Source organism: Cygnus atratus, chromosome Z (assembly GCF_013377495.2).
Source record: "Cygnus atratus isolate AKBS03 ecotype Queensland, Australia chromosome Z, CAtr_DNAZoo_HiC_assembly, whole genome shotgun sequence".
In the NCBI taxonomy this organism is placed as follows: domain Eukaryota; kingdom Metazoa; phylum Chordata; class Aves; order Anseriformes; family Anatidae; genus Cygnus; species Cygnus atratus.
Window position 1 is genome coordinate 15,112,892 of NC_066396.1, and position 27,434 is coordinate 15,140,325.

General features: G+C 39.9%; 1 protein-coding gene across 5 annotated transcripts in view; it reads left to right on the forward strand.

The window, feature by feature from the left end:
• The window catches only part of GHR (growth hormone receptor), a 138,218-nt gene that overhangs the window by 42,758 nt on the left and 68,026 nt on the right, over positions 1-27,434 (forward strand). For 3 of the 5 annotated variants that reach the window (XM_035566134.1, XM_035566135.2, XM_050716399.1), the window contains exons 2-3: positions 8,721-8,805; positions 24,762-24,841. In XM_035566134.1, coding sequence (XP_035422027.1) covers positions 24,772-24,841 — 70 coding nt within the window. In that variant the 5' untranslated portion in view covers positions 8,721-8,805; positions 24,762-24,771. Of the gene's footprint in view, positions 1-8,720; positions 8,806-24,761; positions 24,842-27,434 lie in introns of those variants that run through there. The other 2 variants (XM_050716400.1, XM_050716401.1) reach the window with 2 other exon arrangements.

Consider the following 27,434-nt stretch of genomic DNA (forward strand, 5'->3'; position numbering starts at 1 on the left):
CATTTTTAGAGACAGAAAATGGCAGAGTATCATAAAGCCATGAAAATTCACTGCTTAGAGTGTATTTTGGTCAGTCAGGTAATTTCTGTGATCTGCTCTGGTTTGGTCACTAATGTGGTGTGCTGCCTTGGTTTATTAGATGACCTTCCTGTGCCTTAGATCATCTATTAAAACTGAATAATGAAGAATATACATGAAAATTAGGTGCAGGACTTACAGTGAACTTTTAAGAGTAAGTAAAATCTGAGACGAGAACTCATGACAAAAAACAATGTGTGATATAAACGTATCATATGCAGAAATCCTATAATTTAAATATATACGTGTATACAAACCCATGAAGTCTCATAGAAGATGGATGAATGGCTGTGGATTAAATACTCAGATTCCCCAGATGCTTCACTGTGGTTGATTTGCAAGGAGGTATCCTAGAGGTGTGTTCTTTTGTTACTGATTCAAGTATTAACCGAAAGCAAATGAAGACTGCTTTTGAAGTAGAGCTGAAGAAAAATGTGCAATATCATTGCTGTATAGGGGCCAAAGTTTGTGACACCAAAAATCTCTTGTGGTTCTCTGTCACTGTGAATATTACAAGCCAGTAATTCTGTGTATAATCTTTATTGAGAGAAGGGGCTGAATTTCAGATCTTCCCAAACGAAATATTTGTCTCTGAAATAAAATGCTGAGTGCCTTCAGCCGGGAACTTAAGAAGAGGGTGTGTTTGCTGATGTAGTAGGATTTTTCTTATTGGGTCATTCTTTACATTCAGCTCTTAGAAACTAGAAATATTTGAAAGCGTGAACAAAAGGAACATAAAATCAATGAGAACTGTTTCTTCTCGAGTAATCTATAGTGTTTGGAAAAACACTGGTAAGAGTTATTTGGACTTGCATACAGCTCCCACAGCTTTGCTAAACAGACAGCTCTTTAATACGAGGCCTCTTTGTTATCTGAAATTATGGAGGAAGGCAGAAGAGAAGTGCATTTAGAGTATGAAAATAAACAAAGTATGTGTAGCTTGCGAATAATTCATCCAGAAAATGGAAGACAGTAGTAAAAACGACAACTAAAATGTAAATCCAGTTAGACGCCATGACTTTTTTTTTGCTTATTTTTTTGAAAATAGTGATTGTTGATGAACAAAAGTCAGATCAGTGCTTGATATTAATAAAATGTTTATTTTTAATGTGATTATTACATTTATTCCAGCACCGTTTGAAGCCACAGGTATCTTAGCACATTGCAGGAACAGCTGAGGAGACTAGGATCGTGGCTAAAGGAAGAGCCCATGACTGGGAATGTAGAGTGGATGAAAGGGCCAGTTTTAGGTCTTCAGCTCTACATGCATAGGTACCTCCCAGCTGCAATTTCCCACCCTGGCTGACTTCAGCTTCTTTTTGCATAGCAACTGACTTCTGCAAATCCTTTCTTTAATGCTTTATCTATTCACTTGCTTTCCGTTGTTGGCACCAGTGATGTTGACCCTGGAGCTGTACACTTGGAATTGTATACAACTCCATTGGTTCTAGGCATTGCTTTGCATAGCCCAGCAAAGTCCTTATTTCTTGACTTTACAAAAGGGCTGAAGTACAGTTCAGGACTCCAGAGCTTGGAAATGCATGTCTTAAGAAAAATATGGAGAGTTGAGAAGCTCAGTCTCTTGCTTCATAATTTTGAGTGCTCATCAAAAGTTGTGTTTTATTCTTGTATTGAGGAAACCTGATCCCTGCTGAGCTGAAAGTGAACCTATACAATGATAACTGTTAGCTTTTCTGGGAAAAAAAAAAGCAATGGAGCAGAAACTGGGCAGTCAGTGAGGCTCTGAGGCAGAAAATGAAATAGCTGTTTTGAAATAACAATGTGGACTTTTTGGATTTTCTGTTGAGAGAAGGTTGAAACAAAATGACCACCATCTTAGTTCATGGGTAACACTTCATTTGAATTACAGCCATCTGAGGAACTCATAAAGCCAGTCATTTGTAAATGAAGATACATAATAGTACTTAGAATATCAGCTGCAACATTTCATGACCAAATTAAATTCAAATGTAAGTTGAATTAAATTCAATTTAGGTTGTGTCAACAAATTTACCTCATCTCCTTCCTTTATCCTCAAGAACACTCTCCTGAAGTGTGGATTACCCAACTTCCAAAAGTGGAAAGGAAATGAGAGCCACAGAGGTTTTAACTTTGCCCAAGTTACATACTGAGACACCAGTAAGCTTAAAATAAAATTTGTATTTCTCCATTTTAAGTCCTGTAGTTTTAAGCACTAAACTGTTCACCACTTTGCTGATTAGTCATGAGCATTTTTGATCCAGTAAATTTTGTTTGTTTCTGTATTAACAGTTTGCCAAATGTTCCCATATGCTATGTTTTTTCATAGAGCAGTGATGACTTTGGCATGATGCATTTAATAGGTGATTTTCTTAATATTTTATATTTCCTTTTGAAAAAATGTTTTTGTCTACCTTCTTACAGTCCTACAGTCCCTTACGGTTTTACAGTCCCTGAACCACTGGTTTTTATCCTTGCATTAGTTTTAGTTCTCAGTTAAAATTAACAGCTTTGTTTTCCTATATCTTTTTATATTCTATTTGCATATTTAGAAATGTTTAGTCAAAAAAGAGTGGGAGATGATGAGAGGAAAGGGAATCGTATTATTCAAAAGACAGGCTTTCCAGTTTTGTAAAAAATTATCTGGAGCTGGCTGATCATGAGTCAACAGTGCCATTCTGTTACAAAAACACAGATATAGTAAGATGTATAAAGCTAAAAGAGAACTACATGAGGTAATCCTTTCAGTTTGTCTTTGGTAAAATATCAGATAGGCTGCTATTTCAGACTTTGGTTAACTGAAGAGAGTCTAGAGGAAAGCTCTGGGAACGATCAGCAGTCCAGAAAACTTGTTTGAAAGAAATGGTTTTGTTTTATCTGGGGAGGGAGAGAAGGAGAAAAGTGTAATGGTCCTCAGGTAGGCAAAGGAGTATGATGACAAGTAAAAAAAGAAGTAGAGAGTTTGAAATACTTAAAGAAAGACTTGCAGTGCCCTTCCTAGTAGCATGGATAGTCATGCACTAGAATGGATTTCCTGGGGAGGTTGCAAAATCTTTGCAAGTCTTTTGAAAAATGCATGCCTTTGTCAGTCTTTTTGAAAAATCCAGTAGACAGACTTGAGAGTTAAGAATTAATTGATCTGGCTGTGAAGAGTGGGAATAGACTAGCTGATGTCTGGCAGTCTTTTCCAGTGCTATTTTCTGTAGGTCTGTTATACCTACAGTAATTCTTCCTAAATTTGTTTTAAAGTAATTTGTTCAAAAGCCAACCAAATCCTGGGCTACATCAAAAGCGTGACCAGCAAGTCAAGGGAGGTGATTGTCCTCCTCTGCTCCGCTCTCATGAGACCCCACCTGGAGTCCTGCACCCAGCTCTGGGGCCCCCCTCACAAGAAGTACATGGATCTATTAGAGTGAGTCCAGAAGAGAGCCATGACGATGATCAGAGGGCTGCAGCACCTCTCCTGTGGAGACAGGCTGAGAGAATTGGCTCAGCCAACTGAGGGGTTGTTCAGCCTGGAGAAGAGAAGGCTAAGGCCTTACAGCGGCCTTACAGTAACTAAAGGGAGCCTACAGGAAAGCTGGGGAGGGACTCTTTGTCAGGGAGTGGAGTGATAGGACAGAGTAATGGCTTTAAACTAAAAGAGGGGAGATTCAGATTAGATATAAGGAAGAAATTCTTTACTCGGAGGGTGGTGAGGCCCTGGCACAGGCTGCCCAGAGAAGCTGTGGATGCCCCGTCCCTGAAGGTGTTCAAGGCCAGGCTGGATGGGGCTTTGGGCAACCTGGTCTGGTGAGAGCTGTCCGTGCCCATGGCAGGGGGGTTGGAACTAGATGAGCTTTAAGGTGCCTTCCAACCCAAACCATTCAATGATTCTGTGATATTCAGGCTTGAAAAGTAAGCTGCAGTAATGGAGATTTTTTTTATTCAGTTTGTGGTAAATTCCAGTTTTCATTTCAGCCTTGTAAAATATTTTTTTCTGTATTTGTGTTCTTGATTCCTCAGTATCTGTTTAAGTTTGTTAGTCTCTTAAGTGTGGACATGAGAACTGGCTACAATAATACAGTAATACAGCTTTCTTCTCAGCTTGTACTTGGTATGTCCTTGTTAATTTATCAGGGAAGTTTCCTTTTTAAGTTACTGATATGTCAGCAACAGTTTCATCTAGTAGAGTTCAGTATTTCAAGCTGCCCGGATCTCAAAATACTTTGCATAAACATTGTCTGAACAGTTCTTCATAAAATTCCTCCAGTTCAACTTGATAATTAACTGTCGCTGGGAATATGACATGCTTCACTCATGGAAGACAGCCTGAATTCTGCTTTCATAGACAGCACAACATCTATCTTGTGTGTCAAGTGAAATTTTAATACCTACTTAAGAAGTTCAGACCTCTTGTCTGTTTACATACTTACAAACCCGATGGCTTCTTTTACATCCCAAAGAGGTGTACTAATTCCTATTACTTGTCCCTGGGCTGCAGTGCTAAACTCATGAGCTATCCTGTCCACAAGCTATACTTGTGTAAGTGTAATGCAGTATAAAATATATATTCGCCTTTCATCCCTACTGTGAGTGCCAAAACAAATATCAGTTGTTACTTAGCTTAGTGCTGCTAAGAAGATGTTCCGGTTATTGTTATGTCAAAGAGACAAAGGCTGCCAAATCTGTAAGAACAGAAATGTGGTTCAGTAAAGTATTTAAAATATGAAGGGCAAGGTTTATTCCTAGAGCCCTAAGGGGTTGAAGGCATTGAGCGGGGAATAAAGGCTCTGATTGGAACAAGAATGTGATCCCTCATAAAGGGAACGCTGATGGGACAAGTGGAAAGGTTAAAGGAGGAAAAGAGGCTTAAAAAAACAAACAAACCACTGGCTGTCTGTATAGATGGTTATAAGGGAAAGATGGTGGAAGGTTCTGGTGTATTTTGTTAGTGTTTCTTTGAAAGAATTTAGGGAATCCCCGTGCAGAGAAAAGTTGATGAGAGAATTTAGGAAGTGAGTTCACAGTGGTAAAAAGGTTGTACACCTGGGGGTGTGAAACCTTATTGTATTAGAGAAATAATTTGAAGCAGTAAGAAGTTTGAAATTAAGAAGGATGGAATGACTTAATAGCACATAAAAGTTTCTTTGAACAGAATATTTGCTACAGATGGCTCACAGCAAAAAAAAAATGTCCTTACAGTGACACTGATCACCTTCCTCACTGCTCATAAGTGCATCCCTTTAGGTCCCATATACATATATATATATATATTTGTGGCTCATTACAAGGATTCAGGTGTAGTTTTTTTAACTAAAGAGGAGGCGTATACACATGCCTTCTCTGAATCTGAGCAATAAGCTGTTTTTGCCTTTTCAAGCTTTTATGTGCGTATGTATGTAAGTGTGCTGTACATAAGTCACACTGAAAACATTTGTCAAGTGCTCTGGAGAATTCAAGTGACCACAAGTTAATGCTGGGCTAGAGCCACAGTAACTGAATGCATTTTCAGCCCAGAGTCACGAGAAGATCATTCATCTTACTTTTTAGACTTAAATTCAGTGTATGTGTCAAATGTCCACATAAGTTATAGCCTTAGTATGTTTAATTTAATTAAATACTGTAACATTGTCAGCACGACTGTATATATGTATATATGCCCATATCTGTAAAAAGCAGGTACGTCACCTTGTGGTTAAAAGCATATATATATGAAGTGACAATGCTTGGTATTTGTCTAGTCCCAGGCCACTGTTCCTCCCATTTCCTTTGTTGGATGACCACATCCTTAAGTGGAGAAAGGCAATTGCAGTGAACATAAAACTACATGCTAAAATGTTCCTGTATGTACCTTACCCCTTCAGTTTCTGAGGATGAAACAGCCTCGATCGAGTCAATGACTAATGGGGAAGTTTGAGCCTGCCCTTCTGCAGCATTTCCCTTCTGTCCAATGACTTCCAAGTCATAATGCAGAGTTAATGCCATCTCAGCAGCGTTGCATTGGAGCAGCTCACTTGAGTTACAAGGGAAACAGTGAGCAGTATACACAGTAAAACGTCTACCTTCCTTCTAGATAGTGGCTGAGATCTCCTGGGAGCCTATGCACTTCCCAGGCATTCTCTTCAAGCAGTAGCGTAATTTCATTTAGCTCTCTCTCTTTTTGTGCAGTTCTGTGCGCAGTTCTGGGCACCACAGTACAAAAAGGACACGAAACTCTTGAAGAGTGTCCAGAGAAGGGCTGCAAAGATGGTGAAGGGCCTAGAGGGGAAGATATATGAGGAGTGGCTGAGGTCACTTGGCCTGTTCAGACTGGAAAAGAGGAGGCTGAGGGGAGACCTCATCGCAGCCTACAGTTTCCTCACAAGGGAGAGCAGAGGGGCAGGTGCTGATCTGTTCTCTTTAGTGACCAGTGATAGGACCCGTGGGAATGGTGCCAAGCTGCGACAAGGGAAGTTCAGGCTGGGTATCAGGAAGAGGTTCTTCACCGAGAGGGTGGTCACGCACTGGAACAGGCTCCCCAGGGATGTAGTCATGACACCAAGCCTGTCAGAGTTTAAGAAGCGTTTGGACTGTGCTCTTAGTCATATGGTCTGAATTTTTGGGTAGACCTGTGTGGAGCCAGGAGTTGGACTCGATGATCCTTGTGGGTCCCTTCCAACTCAGGGTATTCTGTGATTCTATGGATCTCTCCCTGGGAAGGAGGTTCCTGCCTGCATACCCAGAGCAGCACTTCGTCCTGCCTGCCTTGAGACCTGCCTTTCAGATGCTATCTGAAAACACCATGAATAGTTTCACAAAGATGGGACTTTTTTCCAGCACTAGGTCATCATTTGGATACTGCTTTGAAGACCTTTTGACATGTTTGGGTCCATCTCATCCTCTCTAGTTTTATATTTTTTGTTAGGTTAGTGGGGGAGGTGCTGAGGAGGTGAAATGGACACAGATCCTGCCATCCCAGTTAAGAGTTGCATCTGATCTTAGTTTGGAAGCAAAGAAGTCTTGGACAGGCTCTATCTTATAATTCAGTGTTGCAATCCTTTCATTTGCCACATCAGTTAGAGTAAACAAGTTTGTTTCTGAAAAGAATATCTCTCTGAAAAAAAAGCCTCACCTGTATAGTTTATTCCTGTGAATCTATGTTCTCCTTTTGCTCAAGTTGATGTGTTTCCAAGAATCATTGAAAATGTGGCTGCTTGCCATTTAAACATCTAGCTCGTTACCTTGTGTGCAGTACTGCCTCTTTTTCACACATAATGAAGTGTCAGAGCCAAGAGCAGAGATAACTGTCTTCGTGCTTGTGTGGCTTGTTCTCAACTGCAGCGTTGCAGATAAACAGTGTTGCTGCATGGAGTCTGTGCTATCAGCACTTGCTACCAAGAGTGAAACAAAATGTTCTGAGTACAATTAGGTAATCAGAAATTTGGACATTTCCCTCACGTTGCCCATAAAGTAGCTAAGATCTTTTCTACGGTTGAGCAGGATTTCAAAATATTTTGGAAAGACTACTGGAATATTTTTTCCTTTGTAGTAGGATTATGACTTTGTCACATAGAGATCATTTCCACTTGCTAATATCTTACCAAGTGTTTGGAAAGAGGAATTTGTCAGTAGTCTTTGTTAGCTCATTTCAGTCAACAGCTGCCTTAGACTTCACAGCTTTGTTTCAGTCTAAGCTGTCCCTTTATTTTTGAAAAACACAGTTGTGGCTCACAGGTCAATTAGTCTCTGTGAAATGAAGGGATCTTTTGAAAATTCACAATTAAATCATCTTAGGACTCCTTACGGAATTACGTAAAAATGTAACCTTTTAAAATGTGAGCAGGCTGTTTCTGAAAAGTGGGATATTAGAACTTGATTGTGTATATTATGGGGTAAAAAGTAAAGCCTTACCATGTATGAACCTATCCACTCATCTTGTTCCATGGTATATATCAGTGGAACTGATTGCAGATTTCACTTCAGCTAACAACACATAGAATGATTTTTAAGCTTGATTAGTATTGCATGTTATTCTTGTTTTGCAGGGAAAATTCCTTCATTTATTGTCAAATGTTTGTTGAATTTTGCTCTATTTTCAGTTCAAGGATTTTCTCTTCTGGTAGTTTTTTGTTATTGTTGCTTTTTTTTAACGTAATTACAGAGGTGTCGCTTAGCCTTTTACACATTGCACTGTCCTTTTAATGAAAAAGGTAATGTTACTTTCTCAAAACTAGCAGTTAATGAGTTTCTACACTGTCATTTATTCTCTAAAGTATTAGGAGTGAGATACTACTCATCCAAACCCAGTTGGTGATAATTCTGATTTTCCTTCTAGGCCAGCTGATTTACGTTGAAATGTATATGGAAAATGAGTCTTGATCAGTCTTCCTGACTTCCTTTTGCCATTTAAATCTGTGTTCATCCGTTTTAATGTCAAGGTTAGCATAGGGTGCTGCTGCTTGGCAAGCCCCCAGTGACAAAGGGGGTTTCAGGTGGCCATCGCTGTTTGAGTGAGAAGCCCAGGTGCTCCTCGCAGTGCCATTGTGGAGGCTGCCCAGCTGGTGGCCTTTCCCAAGACCGCCTTCCATAAAGAAGGACAGTGCCAAGGCAACCGTTAGAATTTTGTTATGTCATCTTCCTGCCACTGTGACCTTCATCGTTCCAGAGCTCATGTTTTCTCTGTTTCCCCTCATTTTGCATAGGTGCTGGGATGGCTGGAGAAAGTCGCACTTTGCAGCTGAGCTGAGGGAGGCGTGAAGCATCATCCATCCCCTGCAGACATTTGAGGTAGCATGTTAACTTTTATCTTACCTGCAGGAGACTTTATGGTGAATGTTGGGTAAGCAGAGTGATCAATAGAGCCCTGTAGTGCTCTGCAGGTAATCCTCACAATTTCTGTAATTCATTCCTACAGAAGATGATGATGCTATAAGAATTCTGATTGAGATTCCAATCATTATCTTCTGGCATACCCCCCAAAACAGAAGTATTTGAGTTAAGGCTATCAAATTCCATCCGTCTGTAAGTTGATGGCCTCATTTTGCTGAGCTCCAGTGGCCAGCATTTGAAACAAAGGGCCCAGTAACTGATAGAAGTGCTTAAAAGTCATTTTTCCATGTCAGAGAAAAATCATTTCACTATGTTTTCATGAGACACTTTTCATTCATGAAGTTAATAAAAGTATTAGTTGCTTAATTTTTTGAATGCAGAATATTAAAACAAGTGGGAAAACGTTCTGTGTTTTTCCAGGGAGAGCAAGCTTGGAAATGCGTATTGGAATATAGTAGATAGAAAGTCTTGGTTTAAATGACGTTTAAATGGCACCCAGAATGAATTCATGTAGTGATTCTGGTTCATATCTGGAGTGCATTTCTGGAAGCTTAATCAAATTATAGTAGGGGTAAATCTGAATCAAACATATCATAAAAATACACTTCAAGGTACAGGTTCCAGGCTCATGATTGCTTAGGCTGTGGAACTGGAAAGCTGTTATCTAGAGTTAAATGATTACATACGGCTTTACTGCTGCTATTTGTGTGCAATAACAGTTTTATGAGGCTTAATTGGTTATTCCTGTGTAAGTGTACACAAATGTAATGTTACTAAAAAGAATAGAAATTCTTTGGTTGTGATACACTAGGTAGAACTTGCTACACTATGTCCATACTTTTAATGTTTCTAAAATTAGATGGTTGAACTCTAGATGCCTTCATTGTACCATGAATCTGTGCTTAAGAGACTTTTCTAAGGATATACCAATTCCACTAAAAAAGTAAAAAGGTCAGAATAGTGAAAAGTTGTTTGTAAAAATGTTTGTAACATGGGCATAATTTACCATCATAAGGAGCCTCCTCATACAAAACCTTCCTTGTGGTGGTTACTGTGCCTTCTCATATTAAGTTGAGCACCCTTGAAAGTCATTTATGAATGACTTCTCTCATTTTATAGCTGAACCATGGCAATACAACCATACAGAAAGCTGCTTCTCTGCTCTCTTTTCCTGGCTTTTTGTGCTGAGCAAGCTGGTCATTCCCTAGCTAAGCTGCCTTGTCTTTGTTCCTCTACAAGCAGCAGAACAAGAAGTGTGTCTCGCACTTGGAGTGCCGAGCTTGGACACAGTGTCTGGACTCACTTCTGAGCACCACCACTGGCTCACTCTGTGGTTCTGCCACCTTGTTTAACCTCGTTGTGTTTCAGTTTCCTATTTGTAAATGAAGGCTAATAAGCCTTAACTTTCAGGAAGGACCAAAGCACACTGATCCTCAGGAAATGCTGTTACTCACACAGCGTGTATCACATTTGATCCAATATTAACACCACGTTACCAAGGGAGAGTTCAAACCATTTGCATTTAAGTGTGACCATGCACTTGGAAATTTATAGTGGATCCTTGGGTGGTAAAAATCATTTCTGTGGTGCTTTCTCGCTTGGTATTTTCCACTAACTAGTCTAGTCTAACTAGACAGAAAACATTTTGGCACAGGGAACGGGAGCTAGCTTACTCCAAGGATAAGGGAGGGGAGATTATGCTGGCCAGATATCTTGAAAATTACATACCTGTAATTTATACTATCTATGCCAAGTTAGTTTTAGATTAAGAATTGAAATGTGATAGCTGTTCTCATGTAGATCAAATAAGAGCCGAATCTTTATATATTTACTTTTTAATACAGATTTGGCAATACCAGCTCAATTGTCTGGAGGGAAGTTTACTTCTCAGCTCTTGGTGAAATTGAGACGTTTAATGCATTATGCACAGTGGGAAATGTTCATCTGCACATTTTCTAGACTGAGATTAATAAAGTGTTCTGTCTCTGAATAAGGATTTTGTTTATCCTAAATGAATGTGTTGCATTCTTTCCTAAAAAATTAAACAGATGCCTTGTTATTTCAAGTCAGGGATACTGAAAGTGACCCATAGAGGTGGCGAGAGTAATTTGTGCCTCATTGACATTTACAGCCCCAATGGAAGATAACACAAGGCACACCTTTAAATAGATTTTGAGAGTGCTGGTAGTTCTGCTGAATATGCTGGAAAAAATTTTAATATCTGGCCAAAAGTAGCAGAGATGTTTGTAAAATAACTGCTCTAAAATATTCCAGTAAGTGGCATTTCTTTAGCTATTAACACTTACCAGCAACCAGGTCAGAACACCTCTCTGTCTTTTAAATAAAGCTCTGCTTGCATACAACATACGGAGTAGGAAACCATTCATGGTGCCATGAGTGCCTGAGAAAAGCTAAGGGTATGGAAATAAAATTGGCTGTTCTGTTCCTCCGCAGTCTGGAAAAACTTACAGGCATACAGGGCTTCTCCTTTTGAATGGCCTTTTAACTGCAGGGAAGAGCTTGCCTAAGCTGAGAATGTCAGTATGTGCATGTTATGTTGACAACAAGTGTATCCAGCAGTTTAATACCAACAAGCTGTAATACTTTGGTAATCAGGCAAATTATCTGGTGATGTTAGGCTGCCACAAACTGTATCCACCATGTGTGGGTCATGTCCGCTAGTTTGTGACTGGGATCAAATCCAGATCCCTAGATCAGAATTGTTATTAGTAGACAAAAAATACATACATGCTTCATTATAGAAAAGGAAAACAATCTTATTTTTTAGCTTTATGGTTATTCTTCATACCTTCACTTTATCAGTTCATCATACAGTCTGAAGTGTTTGCTTTTTACCAGTTAGTGATACAGTCATCAGTAGGACAATTTAATTTGATGTTAAATAAATTGAATTAAGTTCTGCTGCTGTTGAGTCATGTGGTACTGCAGATCTGAAATCAAAGTTAAGATTCAGTTTGAATAAGTCTGGCAAAGTCAAGTATTATGTTCTGGCAAATGGCTACAGGCAGTCATATTTCATTGACTAATATGCCTAAAATAGAAAGGAAACTAAGAATGTAAGCATAAAAATATACCGCACAAAATATTTACTTCATGTTGTTGTGTTGTTTTTATAAAGAGAATACTCTGCACTCCTGGGTAGCCACTTTTATTCTGGCTCCTCGCTGCTCAGATTGAATTCTGGGTACAATATCTCATAAATACGCCATTTAAGAATTATTTGTGAAAAGCAGATTTTCCAGGCTAAATGTGCTACACTGAACCAGTGAGAAGAATCAGGTAAATCTGTGGAAACCTATCCTCCCAGATACTACTTTGTGTGCTTTAAAAATACACACCAGCAAATCGAGTCTTACCCTTTAGATACCACTCTAGGGTTTATTTTGTGTGACTAGTAAAAATACATCAGCATGGTCCAATCTTTACTGAAGTATGTGTAAGCATGGATTTTGGAAAGGCTAGTCTCAATACTGCCCCTTAGCTGCAGCTGTCCCCCTGTTAGCTGAGCAGCAGCAGGCTGTTCTGCCACATCCACCCTCCTCTGTGCCCTGCTCCCACGGGAGGCAGCTATTCCCTTTCACCACACTTTTAAGCAACTCTCCTCCTTCCATGTTTTTCCTTAATGAAGGCAGTTGTCCTCCTTTTTCCATCACCAGCAAAGGTCAAGAAATAGGAGAAAGGAAAGGAGGGGAGCAAGGGGCTGCTCCTGGAAAAACAGCAGCTCCCGATATCTCCCTGCAGCTATGGCAGCAGGAGGAAGCCGTCTCTCCTTTGGACTGTGGCTGGCAGAAAAAAATGGGGGGTTGATGCAGTCTTCATGGCTTTAAAAAACATTTCTCATCTCTTCCAGGAACAGGTGGCAAAGGCTGAATAGCATCTACTTGGGCAAGACCTGCTTTATTAACTACATGCCGTAAATAAAAACCTACTTAAAGAATCCAATTTTCCGTAAAGAAAGAAAAGCTAGTCCTCATTTTAAGATGTTTCTCTGTAAAGCTGTACCACCATCTCCACTAATTTGTGCTACAGCTCCTAGTAACATCTGCTTGTTACCATATTAGATGACTTTCAGTCACACCAGTAAATTAAATGTACTACTCCCATCAGGACAAATTCTTCTTGGAAAAAAAAATAGCTTTCAGGTTGTTTCAAATAAGCTGGTTGCTTAAAAAATGACACACCACATGATACAAGTTTCCTACCACTTCAGTGGTATGATACTTCAACATTTCAGTCTCAAATCTGTTCTTTAGATCCTTTATCAAATATGCTTACAAGTATACCTAGCACTATCGATAGCAAGATCTAGAATAAGTATCTGTATCACTGAATGTGAGCCCTGTGCATGTTTTAATTATTTGAGACTTGAAATCTAACAAAATCCTTTTCTCTAATATGGAGAAAAAAGACACAGTGAAATTAAAGCACAATTATAAGCACTTCACAACACTTTTACATTCTGAGGACATTCCTGTTCTGTAAGGGTACAGCTGTTGGATACCTCCCTACCAGCTGAACTATTCAGGAGAAACCTGGCTGACCCACAGTGTGTGCTTTTCTGTGAGATTTGTCTGAGATTGGAGGAAAGCCTGCTTGCTGAGGGAAAAATAAACTCAGTTCTGAGCCAGCCAAAAGCAGGCCCTTCTTAGCCAAGAAACTAATTTATAGACCACCGAGTAATCCTGCAATTAATTGTTCTCTGCAACCCATAGAACAGCTGACATCTGGATTCACTTTCTAAGCTCTGAAAGGACTACAGAATTTGAGGGGCTTGGTACTTCAACATGTGTTTAAAGCACCCAGTACCAATTTATATTCAGAGCTGGCTGAGAATACGGCTGATAAGCTCTCCAAAATCTTTGCAGGCTATCGCTTATACAATCTGTGAAAGCAGCAGCAGGAAGATATCTTCTTTGAATGAACTATACTGAGTCATTATTCTTTATAGGATACAAGTCTAGTCACCTGTTAGCAGTTCTGGTTGCTGAAGAGAAACTTGTATGCAGTAAGTGAACGAAAAATCAGTACTGATTTATACATCATGGCAATTCAAAACTCGAAGCTCCATCTACTGCAGTATTCTTCAGTATTAGTAATGTTGGCAAAATGATCATCTATGGAAGTGTGACTTATCTAAGGCCACGCTGTAGAGTGTAGTAGGACCTATGAGCAGTCAGTCAGACTCATAATGCTCATTGTGATTGCTGTTGCTTACATGTAATTCAAGTGTGATTGCTAAGTGTCATACGTATTTTGGAAGCAGATGCTATCTTCAGTGATTTCTAAACAAACAGAAAGGATCTATGAATTTACATGGTAAGGTCTTTCTAAAATGGAAGCCTTTTATTGCTCAAAATTTTATTGCTCAAAATTGCTCAAAATTAATTTTCTGTGATATTAAGAACCACAAAAGGGACTGTCAAGCTCTTTCCCTTCCATGCAGGAGGTTTCCACACACAGTCATGCTTGTGAGACTAAAAGCTGCAGCTTAGTCTGCAGGGCCAGCTGTTGAGTAGGGTAGTTCTTGTTACGCTGATTAAAAGGGAGACCCAGTTGCTTGGACTTCTGTTGACCATCTCATGTAAACGCACCCTCACTGCCTGTTTCACCATGGCACTGGGTACAGAGGCATGGCTGCTATTCAGCCATCAGATGAGTTAATTGCCATCTTAGACCAGGAGGGCCCCCAGTAGGGTTGTACAAAACTCTCTGTGGCTACAGTGCAGTGTCCTCACCCTTAGTCTGCTCATTTTTATTGTACTGCGTGTGTAATGTGAGTCCGGAGATCTGGCTTGGTGTGGGATTTATTTTTGTGGATAGCCCTCATGAAATAGATATGAGCATGAGCAGTAGTTCTGGTAGTAGCGGATGAAGGATCTGGCTCTCAGCAGCCCCTCAAGGCAGGTATCTTCCAAAGCCTGTCTGTGAACATCTATTTCTTTCTGGTCCTGTGTAAAATAACAATAACAGGAATGCAGAAATGTGGATACTCTTCTCTGTTTTCCTTAAAAAATAAAAATAAAAGTTGAATCTGCTCCAAAGTTTCACTTTCTTAATGACAGTTTGTACCGTGTTGGTCTTCCTGCAGAGGAGGGAGTCATCACTTCGGTGGAAACAGACATACTCACACGTGCCAGCCAGCTTGCCTTGCAGAGTATGCCTTTTTAGCTGATGAGTGCAGAGTTCATCTCTTTTATCTGTGATGCTTAAAAACAAAGGTTACAGTGCAGAGCTGTGACTATTAATCTCAGACATTTGAGAAGTGGTAAACATGGAGGGGGAGGTTTACATCTACTGCACTCTTTAATGCACTGTGGCAGGTAAATCATTGCACACAGTTGCAGTCCGTGCCTTACTCTGCTGCAGGACTGTGGTGTAAATGCAGGCAAGCCACTTCTCTTTCCAGTGTCTCCATTTCCCTGTCTATAGATGCATGATGACCCTGACCCCCACTGTAGACTGTGTATGGAGAACACTGTCTGAAAGCATTGGAAGATCTCTTTACAAAAAGATACAGTAAATTAGCTTTAAAATTGGTATCCCTATTTCTGCTGCTTATTTTGAAGACACAACTTGAATTCTTTATTAGTTGGGTTTTCTTAGAGGAAATGTTGGGCATTGGCTCTGACTGAGCTCTTTCAGTTTCAAATGTGAATTTTTAGTTGCAACCTGCCATCATCCACTTCTGTCGTATTCACCTTCTGTGTAGCGCTGTGCTAGCTGCAGGTTGCCACTTAGAAGATTAACTGAATGAATTCCATTCACTAAACTAGTGACTGTTAAGTGGGTCACTAAACAGAAATTACCAGGCATGGCTGTTCAGTTTATTGCCCTTAAACGTCATGCTGACATGCTCCCTGCCTCTGCAATCCACTTGTCTCCACTTTCTTAATAATATTCTCATCTCAAACTCACTCTCCAACCTGTGCTGGTCCACGGTCACATATACTCTAACTTCTCCGATGGAAGGGGAAAAAAAATTTCTTCAAGGCCTCCCATACATCTTTCTCATACGATCTTTTTGTCTTCTACTCATTTTCTTCCTGCAGTGGAACTTCTCCTCTTCATGGGATGGCAAGTAATCAGCTGAAAAAAAACATTTTCAAATTTCAGCTGAGCAAAACTCAAATAAGTCTGTGTGTATATGTGTATATTTAGTGTATAGAAGTGCACACACAAACACACACAGATACACAAAACAACACACACACAAACTCTTCTGTTCCTTATAAGGAATTATTTCATGTCCTGTCCTAATTGGAATGCTTCAAATAATGCCAGTGATAGAATTGAAAATGTGATTGGGAAGAAAAGTTGGTTGAAGTCCTTAGAAGATAAATTAGGGAACCCAGTAATACAGTACACTGACTTGAATAAATTCAGGTAATGAAGTGAGCTGATTTCACTCTCTGTTTGGAAATACTGGATGCACTGATCTTGGAAAAATCTCAAGTTAAATATACAGTGATTTAACATCATACATCCTAAGCTCTTCGTTTAAAAGGTGTCTTTGATAGCTGTATCATAAAAATGTGTATCAGAAGTGTTTGATTCGTTATAAAAGTTCTAGACATCCTGTTTGGATGTATGTTTAGTTGTAAATAAAAACGGATGTGTTTATAAACCACTTGTAGTGGACATGGTCTGTTTTGGTATGTGAGATGCTTCATCAAAGCATACTTTAAAAATAGTCAGATTTTATAATTTCCAGATCTTACCACTGGAATTGGAGGGAGAATTTAATTGGCTTTTTAAAACTTTATAAAAGGTTTGGAGAGCAATCAGCTTTTATTCACCAGTTATTACTTACCTAATTAAAATCTGTTTGACAATGCTGCATGTAAAAATACAAAATAATCTTTTCCCCATGCTGGTATCATTTAGTCTCTCATAACTATGCGTTGACTTAGACAATTAAGGATCTAGCTCAGGATTTTCTATATGGCTATGCAAAGTGTTTTATGTGTGTGTGTGTGTTCGATGCAGTAAGTTGCTTTTTGGTGAATACACACAGCTTACGTGTTCAGATTTGTATGCCACTGAAGCACCAAATCGGTGGAGAATAGGGTCACACAACAGTATTGGTATGATCTTAGACATGAGACATGGAAAGCAGCTGCAGTCATGGTGGTTCTCATTACCAGAGAACTTCTTGAACAGAGAATTTTACTTCATATTGTTCTGAAGAATAGTTTTGTTTAAAAGATGCAAATTGATTTTCTAACTATACGTCAGTTTAAACCAGACTTAAAGTAAATGTAAATTAAATCAGTATAAACCATACTTTAAACTGATACGAACTTCAGGACATACAAAGTTGCACCAGTTTAAGTGCACTGTTTATAGCTATGCCTTCAGTCGAGTTTATTAATCTTTACATGTTGATCAAGCGATAAAGTTGGTGGCAGTGTGTGAGGTGTGAAAGTTCTCCTGCTCCTTTCAGCAGATGACCAATGTGAATATGTGAGTACTTTTGAGTCATGAGTGGTCACCCAGAAATCCTGTTCATGTCCTTTGTCTGTCTTTTACCAGCTTTCATTTAATCCAGTATTTAAAAAGACTTCCTTAATGCCTTACAGGCTTTGTTATGTAGTCTTTAATCTGATTAACATTACATGAATAATTTAGTATGCGACTGAACCATGTAATTCATTTGTCCCATAGTAGTGAACTGTTAAGTAGTTCCATTAGTCTAGGATAAATACCAGAGTCTTTAACTTAAATTTTACAGCTTTTTGAAAATGTTTTCCTTGGATGAGAAACATTTTTTTATAAATACAATTAAAATTGAACTCGTTGCTCCCAGATGTCCTGAAATTACTCTTTGACGTCTAAAAGGCACGTTTGGGTTCAAGATGATTAACACAAATTGAGGATGCTTGCTTGGCTATAACCAAACCCCATTTCACCTGAGGTCAGCAGGAGCTGCATTGTTTGTATCAGCTTCTCTTGCAGCACCCATCTCTGTCCATGATCAGTTGATCCTGTTACAGAAAAGTGCAAGAGATGAGATGCATATTTCTTTCTAACAAGTGTGCTGAAACTGGCTATAGTAACTGGCTATAATTGCCCAAATGTTAGCTACTACACTTATTGTTCAATGCAAATACTAGCATGCAGAAGAGGGCTTGCAAAGAAAATACTAACTGGAGCAGTATAATTGGCCTGCTGTATGGTGACAGTCAGTAGCACATATAAGAAGGTGCTTTAATATTAAGCATGTAAATAATCCTGTAAATTCCAACCCAAACTCCCAATAATGCCTCACAGGTTGCTTGCCAGCATCATTCCTGTGTTTGCAGTCTTCATCATTTCTGCAAGGTGCTAAGAGCGCTGGTTGTGTCAGGGAAATTACTTAGCCATGTTCTTGTGTTAAATATATAAATTTACCTGCTTAAAATCAGATGTCTATAACTGCTTTGCTGGATTGGGTCTAGACTACTGAGCCCTGTTGGGATTTAAACTTTACCGATAGCTGAAAAGCTGATAGCTGACATTGAAAAGCTACTTGTTTTTTGTACACTGGCACAAAATTGTTTTACAGCACTGGGAATATCATTTAATTTCTTTATGTAAATTGAGAATAATTACCTTAGTCAAATGTTTTTCATTCAGAAGAAGCAATTTTTTAGCACAGATTTCTAGGAGGTTGGTTCTAGGTGCAGATTCAGACATTTCTTTTCCTTTCTTATTATAATATTTGACATTAAGTTGATGTGATAGATTTCTTTAAACAAACAATATACTTTCTGCTCAGAAAAAAATCTTTTATTTCCTTTTGCAATTGTACAAATCAAAAAAAAAACCACTGAATTTTGTGTATTGATTGTCTACTACCTTAATAAATAATAATAATAAAACAAAGCCATGGAAAAATTACCACTGTTGTGGATAAGAGTGTTTATATAGCCTGAAGAAATTACCACTCTTATACATAGGCTGAGGTGCACTTCCTTAGTGATACAAGAGCATGTAAACCTAGGTATCAACTCAAGAATTCACATCAGCATGAGAGCAGCTAGATGTCATTTCATTTAGCTGATATGCATCTACTTTGCTGCTTTCTTTTCTTTTGGGGGATGTAAAGCAAACAAAGAAGCTTAGACTTTTCCAAGTTGAAAAGTTTCTGTATGTGTGGTAGACAGAAACTTAATTGTATTGGTTCTATTTTAGCAGATGTCTTCCAAAGGAGGGGACCTACTAGGCTTCATGTTAAGGTCCTCCCTGTATGTACCTGGTCCATCAGGTTACTGTTGTCAAAGCATAACAGATTGTATTGTAAATAAAGAATTGATATGCCATATACCACAGCCATCCTGGGACTTCATAATCTGGTTCTTAGAGTATCCATTTACAGCTGCTTTAACCAGAAGAGCTTTCAGTGCAAGCCCAGCACAATGTCTAAACTGCGGATTCACTGATGGTCTCCTTAACAGCATGTAAGAATTGATTATCATTTGGCCTGTTACCAGTTTAAATTTGGTTTAAATCAGAGTAATTAGCTGACACATCTGTCCATGAGAAAAAGAAATGAGCTCTGATCAAAGTATTGAAGTTGTCCATTACAATAGAGATACAAGTAAATTAAATCAGGACTTGTTGAAATATATCAAATGTGGTCTTGAAATGGAGCTCTCATATAGTCTGTATTCCAAAATGAAGTTTGTTTAGGTGAAAAAAAAAAGGAATTTGGAAATGTGAAGTGAGCAGTTTTTTTCATAGATTCCATTTCCAACTTGAATACTTCAAACTCTCATAAATGATTTGACTTATGTAGAGCTCTAATTAATAACACAAAATTGCCTTTTTTCCATTATTTTAGTTTTTTTTATGAAGATTTACCTCTTAATAATCACCAAATTTGCATGAACCCATGCATAATAATTGCAGCCATCTTCCAGCCCCTCATTCTTTCCCAGTCTTCTGTTGTTGTGTTTATATCCTCAGAAATGCACCCCTTATGGGATTTTTTTTTTATTATCTGCAGTGCATAATTTCTGTTTCTGTGGTATCATTCCATGTCCTTTTCATATCCTGGATTACCACACACGCTGGGTGAATAGTGTGTTTTTCATCCCAACTGAGATGGTTCGTTATTTCTGTTTGTTGACATGGACGAGTATATAGCACTGACAAAGACTCTATAAAAACAGGCATTCATCCAAGTGCTGTTGATGACTCAATCAAGCTGTAATATCAGCAAGCAAGCAAAGAAGTCTTTAGGTCTGTGGCAGCTTTAGATTGTGCTGATTTGAAAGGCTATAACTCATTTCATCTGCAGAATGACTCTGTCCTGTTGGCATTTAGTGAAATGAGGGTAAGCAGGCAAAGTGATTTCAGCTATGCATATTGAGCCAAACCTGTGTGAAATATGTTATGCAAGCACAGAAAGATTTTCTCTTAGTGTCACTGATCTTGCCATGAGATAGCTTGTAAGGAATGTACACGCTGCAAAAAAATAAAGGTTCTTCCCCAGAAAAATTCTGCAAGGGTATGTACATACACATTCTGTAGTTGATTAACTATGCTTTAGAGTGGCACAGAGCTTGAGAGGCTGGACTTGCATTCGCTTCTCCTGAGCACTCATTCCTACTTGATGATGGCTGTATTTATGTGTGTTTGCATCCACTGCAAGCTCTTGTGTCCTTGCCTGTTTGTGATTGATGGAATGATGAAAGGTAGAAATATAAAGAAAAAAATATTAAAATCTTCTCAGATTAGTCCTTCACTCAGTAATGTTGTTCAGTTTGCAGCAGAGAAGCCACCTTTGGTTCTGGAATAGTTGCACATGTGTTATTTGGCAAGCAAAGTGAAACTGAAGGAGGTTACAGGGGAAAAAAGAATCTCATGTTTGGAGTACTTGGAGTACAGTGAGTTAATGGAGATGGCAAAAGCAGAAGTTCCTTCTTAGACATAGTTTAATGAAGTGTAATATCCTTCTCTTTCCTTCAGGTCCTTTCAGGTTCAGGACCCATCTAAATGTAAAGATCTCACTTCAAACAACAGTTTTGTTTATAAGCAAAACTCTTTATGATTTGCGCCGAGTGTCAACATAGTTATTTGTCCAGAGTAGATGCAAACCACTCAGTAGGCTATAACTAAACAATTTATTTTGTCATGGATTTTCTTAGCCTGGCTTCCCCTGTCTATGCTGACTGTGTTCATGTCCCACTGGAGAGATGTGTTTAAATTCACTTGTGATTGACCTTACTCCAACACTTCTATAGAAAAGGGCCAGGAATTTTTCTATCCTTTTATAACTCCTGGCTCCCTTTCTCCACTGAAGCAGTTAGCCTGAGCTGACCTCTAGCCAAATGTTCCTGTGGTCAAGTTTCAGCTGCCTTGAGGACAGTCAGCTGTTGTAATTATTTTTCTGGTTTTAGCTCTCTTCGTTCTTGCGAACTGCAGGAGTTGGGCAAGATATAGACTATTATTCTTTAGAATAGCAGGTATTAAAGACACTGAAATGTTTTGTTCTGCTCAATAACAGGGATTTTATTAGTGGTATTTGTCTTTCATACACAGGCAGGGAGGTAGAGATTACTAGATTGTGAAAGGTCAGGTTTATCCTAAAGCTGATCAGAGGAGAGAAGCTGTCTCTCACTAGGTTAACACTGCGGCCTCTGAACAATACTGTTCTTGTGAGCTTGCACAAGTGTTGTAGAGGAACAACAGGAGGCTGTTGCAAACCACATGTGAGAACTTTCTGCAAGGTGGTTGTATGATGGTGGAGCAGATGGTGCTGCAGAGGAATCTTCTGTCTGAAATTTTATTCTGTACCGCCAAAATCAGTATCGTGGTGGGGCAGCTCCTGTTGTGCTGCAGATTTTCTCCCACGAGCCTACAGCTGTGGTGATGCAGCCCTGCCTTGGCTTTTGATACTTCTCAAGTAGAAGTCTTCCCTGTGTCTCAGCAGAGCTCTCTGTAAATGTGCAGGATGCAGAGAGGCGACACAGGCCCTGGTGCTTCACACAGCTTGCAGAGCTCCTTCTGCTTGGAGGGTGACCTTGAGCACAAGCCCTGTCCCACGGGCTCTGGGTTTGAGCTCCAAGGGAAGAAGCACAATTTGCCTTTTCCAGGTCCTTTTGTACAAAGTGGGGAGCGTGGCACTTCTGTATTTTCACATGAGAGCAGTCACCATGTTTGACGTCAGTCTTGTCCGTACTGGGTATGTTCAGACTACACCTGTTGGCTTTTTCTGTTACAATTTATTACAATTATTTGTTAAAATAAATGTTTATGCATTGATTTTAACTGGAACGATTTCCTGATGGCGTTCACTGCAGGCAGGTATGTAAACAAGACTGCTAGCATACGAGGAAGAGCAGTACTGGAGCAGGATTGTTTTTATCTGCAGCGGCAAGACCTTACTGAGGTTTAACGTGATGGTTGACCTCTGGGTTATATTTCCAGACTCCTGGGTTAGCACTCCATCTGTCAAACCGCTCCTCCTTGCAGGAAGCTGGGATAACTGCATGTCCCAGCACACAAAGGGGACAGCCCTGCTTGTGATGGCTGCGCATGGGAGACGATCCCGTTCTCATCACTGCGTCGCTCGGTGCGGTGTGGTTATAACACCCAAGCCTCTGCTCACAGATGTGCTGTGAATGATTGACTGTGATGATGATTTTGCGTCGAGAACTCCTATGAGGGTTGTTTTTTTGTTTTTTTTTTGTAATGTCATTAAGCAGGAAGATGTAGGAAAGTTTGGAGAAGAGCAGTAGGAAAATGAGCAGAGGTTGGTAGACACGAGAGAACGGGGAGGTGTGATCAGAGGCAGTATGGGATGTCTGGGTGTTACAACAGAGAGGGCAGAGGAGGGTTGTAAATACAGTAACGGTGTGCTCAGGGCTGTGAAAGAGAGAACAAAACTTTAGGGAGAAAGTGGAGCAGCTGTAGGGGGTGGGTACTGTTTGATAGGGTACAAGCTGTCTAAGAGGAGGGGAACTGGCAAGTACAGTGAAGCATTTCTGTAGAAGATTTATTAATAAGAAACAATAAGAATCCTCCAAACATAAATACAGACGGAGATGGGGAAACAATTGAGCTAGCTGAAAACATCGCTGTTCTGGGATGAACCTCATGCTGTGCCAGTGTTGCTCCTCTATACAGACAGGATCACTGGCCTGTAGTTGCTTTGTAAACTTCTTCCCAGCCCTGTGCTGCTCTCCAGCAGCTGCAGCCTTCCGCTGCTCCTCGGTTCTGCTCCACAGACTCCCACACCAGCCCTAATCCTTCACGAGCACACATACAGCCCCGCCATACAGCTCCCTTCCTCCCTGCCCACGGGAGGACAGGCTGCTGCCTTTGGGCAGAGCCACGTCTGCTCGCACAGGGTGAGTGCTGCAGCCAGGCCGCCCTGCGGCAGCCCCGCTGCGGTGGGAAGCGTCCTGGGTTAGGCTCTGCAGGGTGGTCCGGATACATTCTCCCTGTGCTGGGCATGAAACTGGAGAATTACTGAGTGGTTGTGTTAATGAGGATGTGAGAAATAGCTTCAGATTTTCGAGTTTTGTTCTAAACTGCATGAATGAGGAACCTGGAGTTTGTACTAATTGTGGTGGGTTTTTTTGTTTGTTTTTTTTTTATTTTAAGCGAGTCAATCTGTTCTCTTGGTGAGAAAATTAAGAGGGAGTTATCTTTTAAGTTCAATGTTAACATAGTTTTCCATATTCAGCCTGCTTGTGTTTTACAGTTGCTGACTGAATTCACACTTTGCTCACTCACGTAGGACTGTTTCAATAGCCAGATTGCCAGCATCGGTCATGTTAATCGGTAGCACCCACTTAAAAGCTTGTTGGATCTGTAGTGGCTTCTGTGGCTTGGACACTGCTGATATATTCTGTCAGATGGAGACAGCAAATGTCCAACTGAAAGCACTTCAGTGTAGAATCAAGGTTTGCTGTACCCCTTTATGGTCAAATATAAAAGTGCTAGCCTAGTACATAACCCAGGTCCTGCCCTTCCCCATTGTCTCCAGATGCTGGTGATAACAGCACAAGCAACGTAGCATCCCTCAAACAGGGTTGCAGGTTGTGAAGAGGTTGTGGCACAGATAAATTAGGGAGATTTGGTTGTGATGTCTGTGTGGCACAGATAAATTAGGGAGAAGGAGTAACGTGCTTTCTGGGGAGGTTACAAAAGCTTGTTGGGTTGAGGACTGTCCGTGTGGTGTGCTGCATGGACATGCTTGAAGGTACCTCCTCAGCAGTGACACACTGACAAGTTTTCAGTGCCAGACAATCTCCCATGGCAGAAGCTGAAGCACAGCACAGCAGAGCAGGGCACCGAGGCACATGCTTGCAGCTGTGTGGGAAGCCAGTAGGAACAGACCAGAGAATTAGCCTGGGTTACTTGTCGCCTACAGCTGCTGCAGCATTCATTCTCTACTCACTTCTCCCATTTTTATTGCATGTAGTTCTAGACTCAGAAAGCATTGTACATGTCCTGCAAAGACAAACACAGCTTCAGGGGCATGCAGGCTGGAAAGGGAATCATCGTGTCTTTGTTCCCTGAGAGAGGTTGTTTCTTTCTACTTTCACATCTAACCTAGGCTAGTCACTGGGATCCGTTCCCCAAAGGCTGCTCTGGAGGGGAGTGTGGTTACTTTGCTTACTTCCTGGAATCAGGCTAGAGATTGATAATACTGATTTTTTTCCACTGTGTTAAATGAACTAGAGACCCATGAGCTAGTCTTCATATAAAAATACTATATACTATCTGTCCCAGGCAGCAGGATGATGATGTGACTATATGAGGCAATAAACCGTAAACTAAATATGCTTCTAGTTTAAATTTAATCAGAAGTTCAATAAAAATAGATAATAGTTTGTGTCATATACCTGTAATAATATTAGTTTATAAATAAAGTCTCTTTTTGTCCTTTATTATTACAGAATTAGAGTTATGGATCTTCGGCATCTGCTGTTTACTTTGGCGCTGGTCTGTGCAAATGACTCACTTTCTTCAAGTGATGGTAAGTTTTATGGTAACCTTTCTGTGCTTTTGTATGTGTATAGCTTTATATAAGGAGTATTTTTATATTATATGCGTCAGGACTGTGCAAGTTCCTTGATTGTGGTAAGGTGGGTGCAAAATGTGAAAAATATGTCAGCTAATCTTATTGTGAAGAGAGTGGATAATATTGAGACTATATGTTGCAGAATAAAGGTGAATTTTGTAGACTGCATTGTGTGCGTGGTATGTAATCAGACCAGATCAATGCTGGTGTTAAACGTTGAAATTCACTTCTCTCAAGTACCAAAGTTATGAAAGAATTGTATGAGGTTAATTTTTTATGGAAAGTTTTCCTTTCCTTAATGAGTCTATTTAGTATATTTCTATGGTAAATGTAGAACTATTTGGAAGTATAAAGGAAGGACTTCAAGACTTCACATATTTGGTCTGAGGCCAGTATGAATAAGTTTCATAAGAAATACACTTAGAAATTCTTAAGTAGAGGTTATAAAAGGGATTTGAAAAGAACATGTAACCTCAGACAGCCAGATGGCTGTGGGTAGCCAGCAGCAAACCTCTTAGCTAGGCGAAGCTCTGTTCAGGGTTTGCATCCACTGAATGTTCCTCTGGCTTTCCACAGTTCTTCCCCTTCTCATCCTAATTCACCTCAATTTTTCCAATTGTAAATTAAATGTAGGGCTGGAAATTACTCCCTCTAGCTGAGCTTTCTCTGATGCTTTGTGTTTCTGCAACCAGCAATGATCTAGAGCCATTTCTGTCTTACCCAAAGGCCTGCCTTGACCCTGTTTGGTCCTTTGGGATGGGTCTTTTACTCATTTAGAACAAAAAGTTCCTGTTAACTTCATTGGGAGTTTTTATGTTGTGTCAGACAGATCTGCTTACATGGATTATGATCTGCTCCTGTAAACAAATAAAATACCCAGTCTGCTCGGTCTTATTCTGGCCTTTGGAGAGAACAGTGAGTTTTCCATAATTACTAATCTTATACAAACATGTTGCCTCTTCTCCCAGGACTGCAGAGCAGCAGCACTGGAGTGGTTCCTGAAGCAGGTGCCCCTCCTGACCTTCTGGCCCAAACCAGTGCTAGCAGGGAGAGTCACAGAGGGCAGCTGGATGAGTAATTTCGGAAAAAGTGGGGTGGAAACAGCTTCCACAGAAAGTTGTAAACAGACTGATAAAATTTTCAGTGAAAATTTCTCACATCTCTCGATTTATTTTTTTTCTTTGCTCAGTGGCTCCAATCCTACTTAAGTGTTACAAAATGCAAATTAAATACATACAGAGTTGCAAGCCATACTTTGTTAGCCCTTCTGGTGTTAACTTTGCAATGTGATGCTAAATCAAAGGTCTATGACGTAGTTACCTGTAATCATAATTGTCCTACAGTTTAAAGGTGTAGTAATCCTCTATCTCCCTGATAAGAGTTTTAGACACCCATATTTGCAGAATGGATGGAAAAATACAAGGGCCATTACCTTATGTTAATGAAAACTTTAGGCTGAAATAAGATATAGTTAGAACTCAGATGATCAGTTTTCAGAGAATTCTCCCATAAAGTTCATTTTATTTATTTAAAAAGAGCTTCAGATAGGAAGAAACCTATATATAAACCTATATGTGTCCTGATTTGCAGTATTACTACTACAGGATTGTGTATATGAAATGAACAGAGCTTTGTCATCCCCAAAATAAATTTTAAATCACTAAACTACTTCTAGGGTTGTAGCACTTCTGTTTTGAGGGTGGGGGAGATGGTCAACTGAGGAAGTCCAACAAGGAAATGTAACTTGAACAATAATTTTTGAGATAATGTGGGAGAACATCCATGTGTAATTCTTGAGTAATACAGATGAAATAATAATAATACAGTTTTTTAGCCACCCAGTACTGTTTTGTTCTACTTTTTTGTTTTTCCATGTGAGTGTGCCTGCATCTGCAAATGCTTCTCACGAGCATACAGCCCCTCTCCTAGCTTATTGCTAGGTGATGAATCCTGACAATCTTGCAGAGCTCTGCCCAGCACTGTCTTTCTGAGGCCTTCCTGTAAACTTAATTAGATATACTCCATACCTGATATGTTGCTACAGGGGCTGATCTGCGGTGTCAGAGCTCCTGAAGAAATCCACTTCAGTAATTGTAATTTTCATCATAGCACAACAAAAAAAGTACACAGATTCGCTAGTCTTACACCAAATCACATTGCTGACACAGTGTAATATTGACTCGTATGTAGAGTGATTCACATAAGAACTGCACATTTTTACGTCTTGAAAGTAAGGCTTATATTCAGCTGTACAAGCGCCTGTGCTTCGAGCTGGCTCTGAGCAGTGGGGTCAGATCCACCCTTGGCACACGGTTAAATCCCATACGTGTTTCCTCCTGGCAGGGAAAAGGGTGTGAGGCCAGCAGCTGGCTGGAGAACTGCACAGCATTCAAGAGCAGATCTTGGACATTTAGTCACATGTTTGCTGTCTGCTCGTTCTGCTGGAGGCTTTCCATTGATTTAGTTAGTTTTTGTGCTCTGCTTTTGCTAAGAGCCTGGCTTGCCAGCTCCTTAAACAGAGGCTTTAGCTGGAGTGTGAAGTCACTGG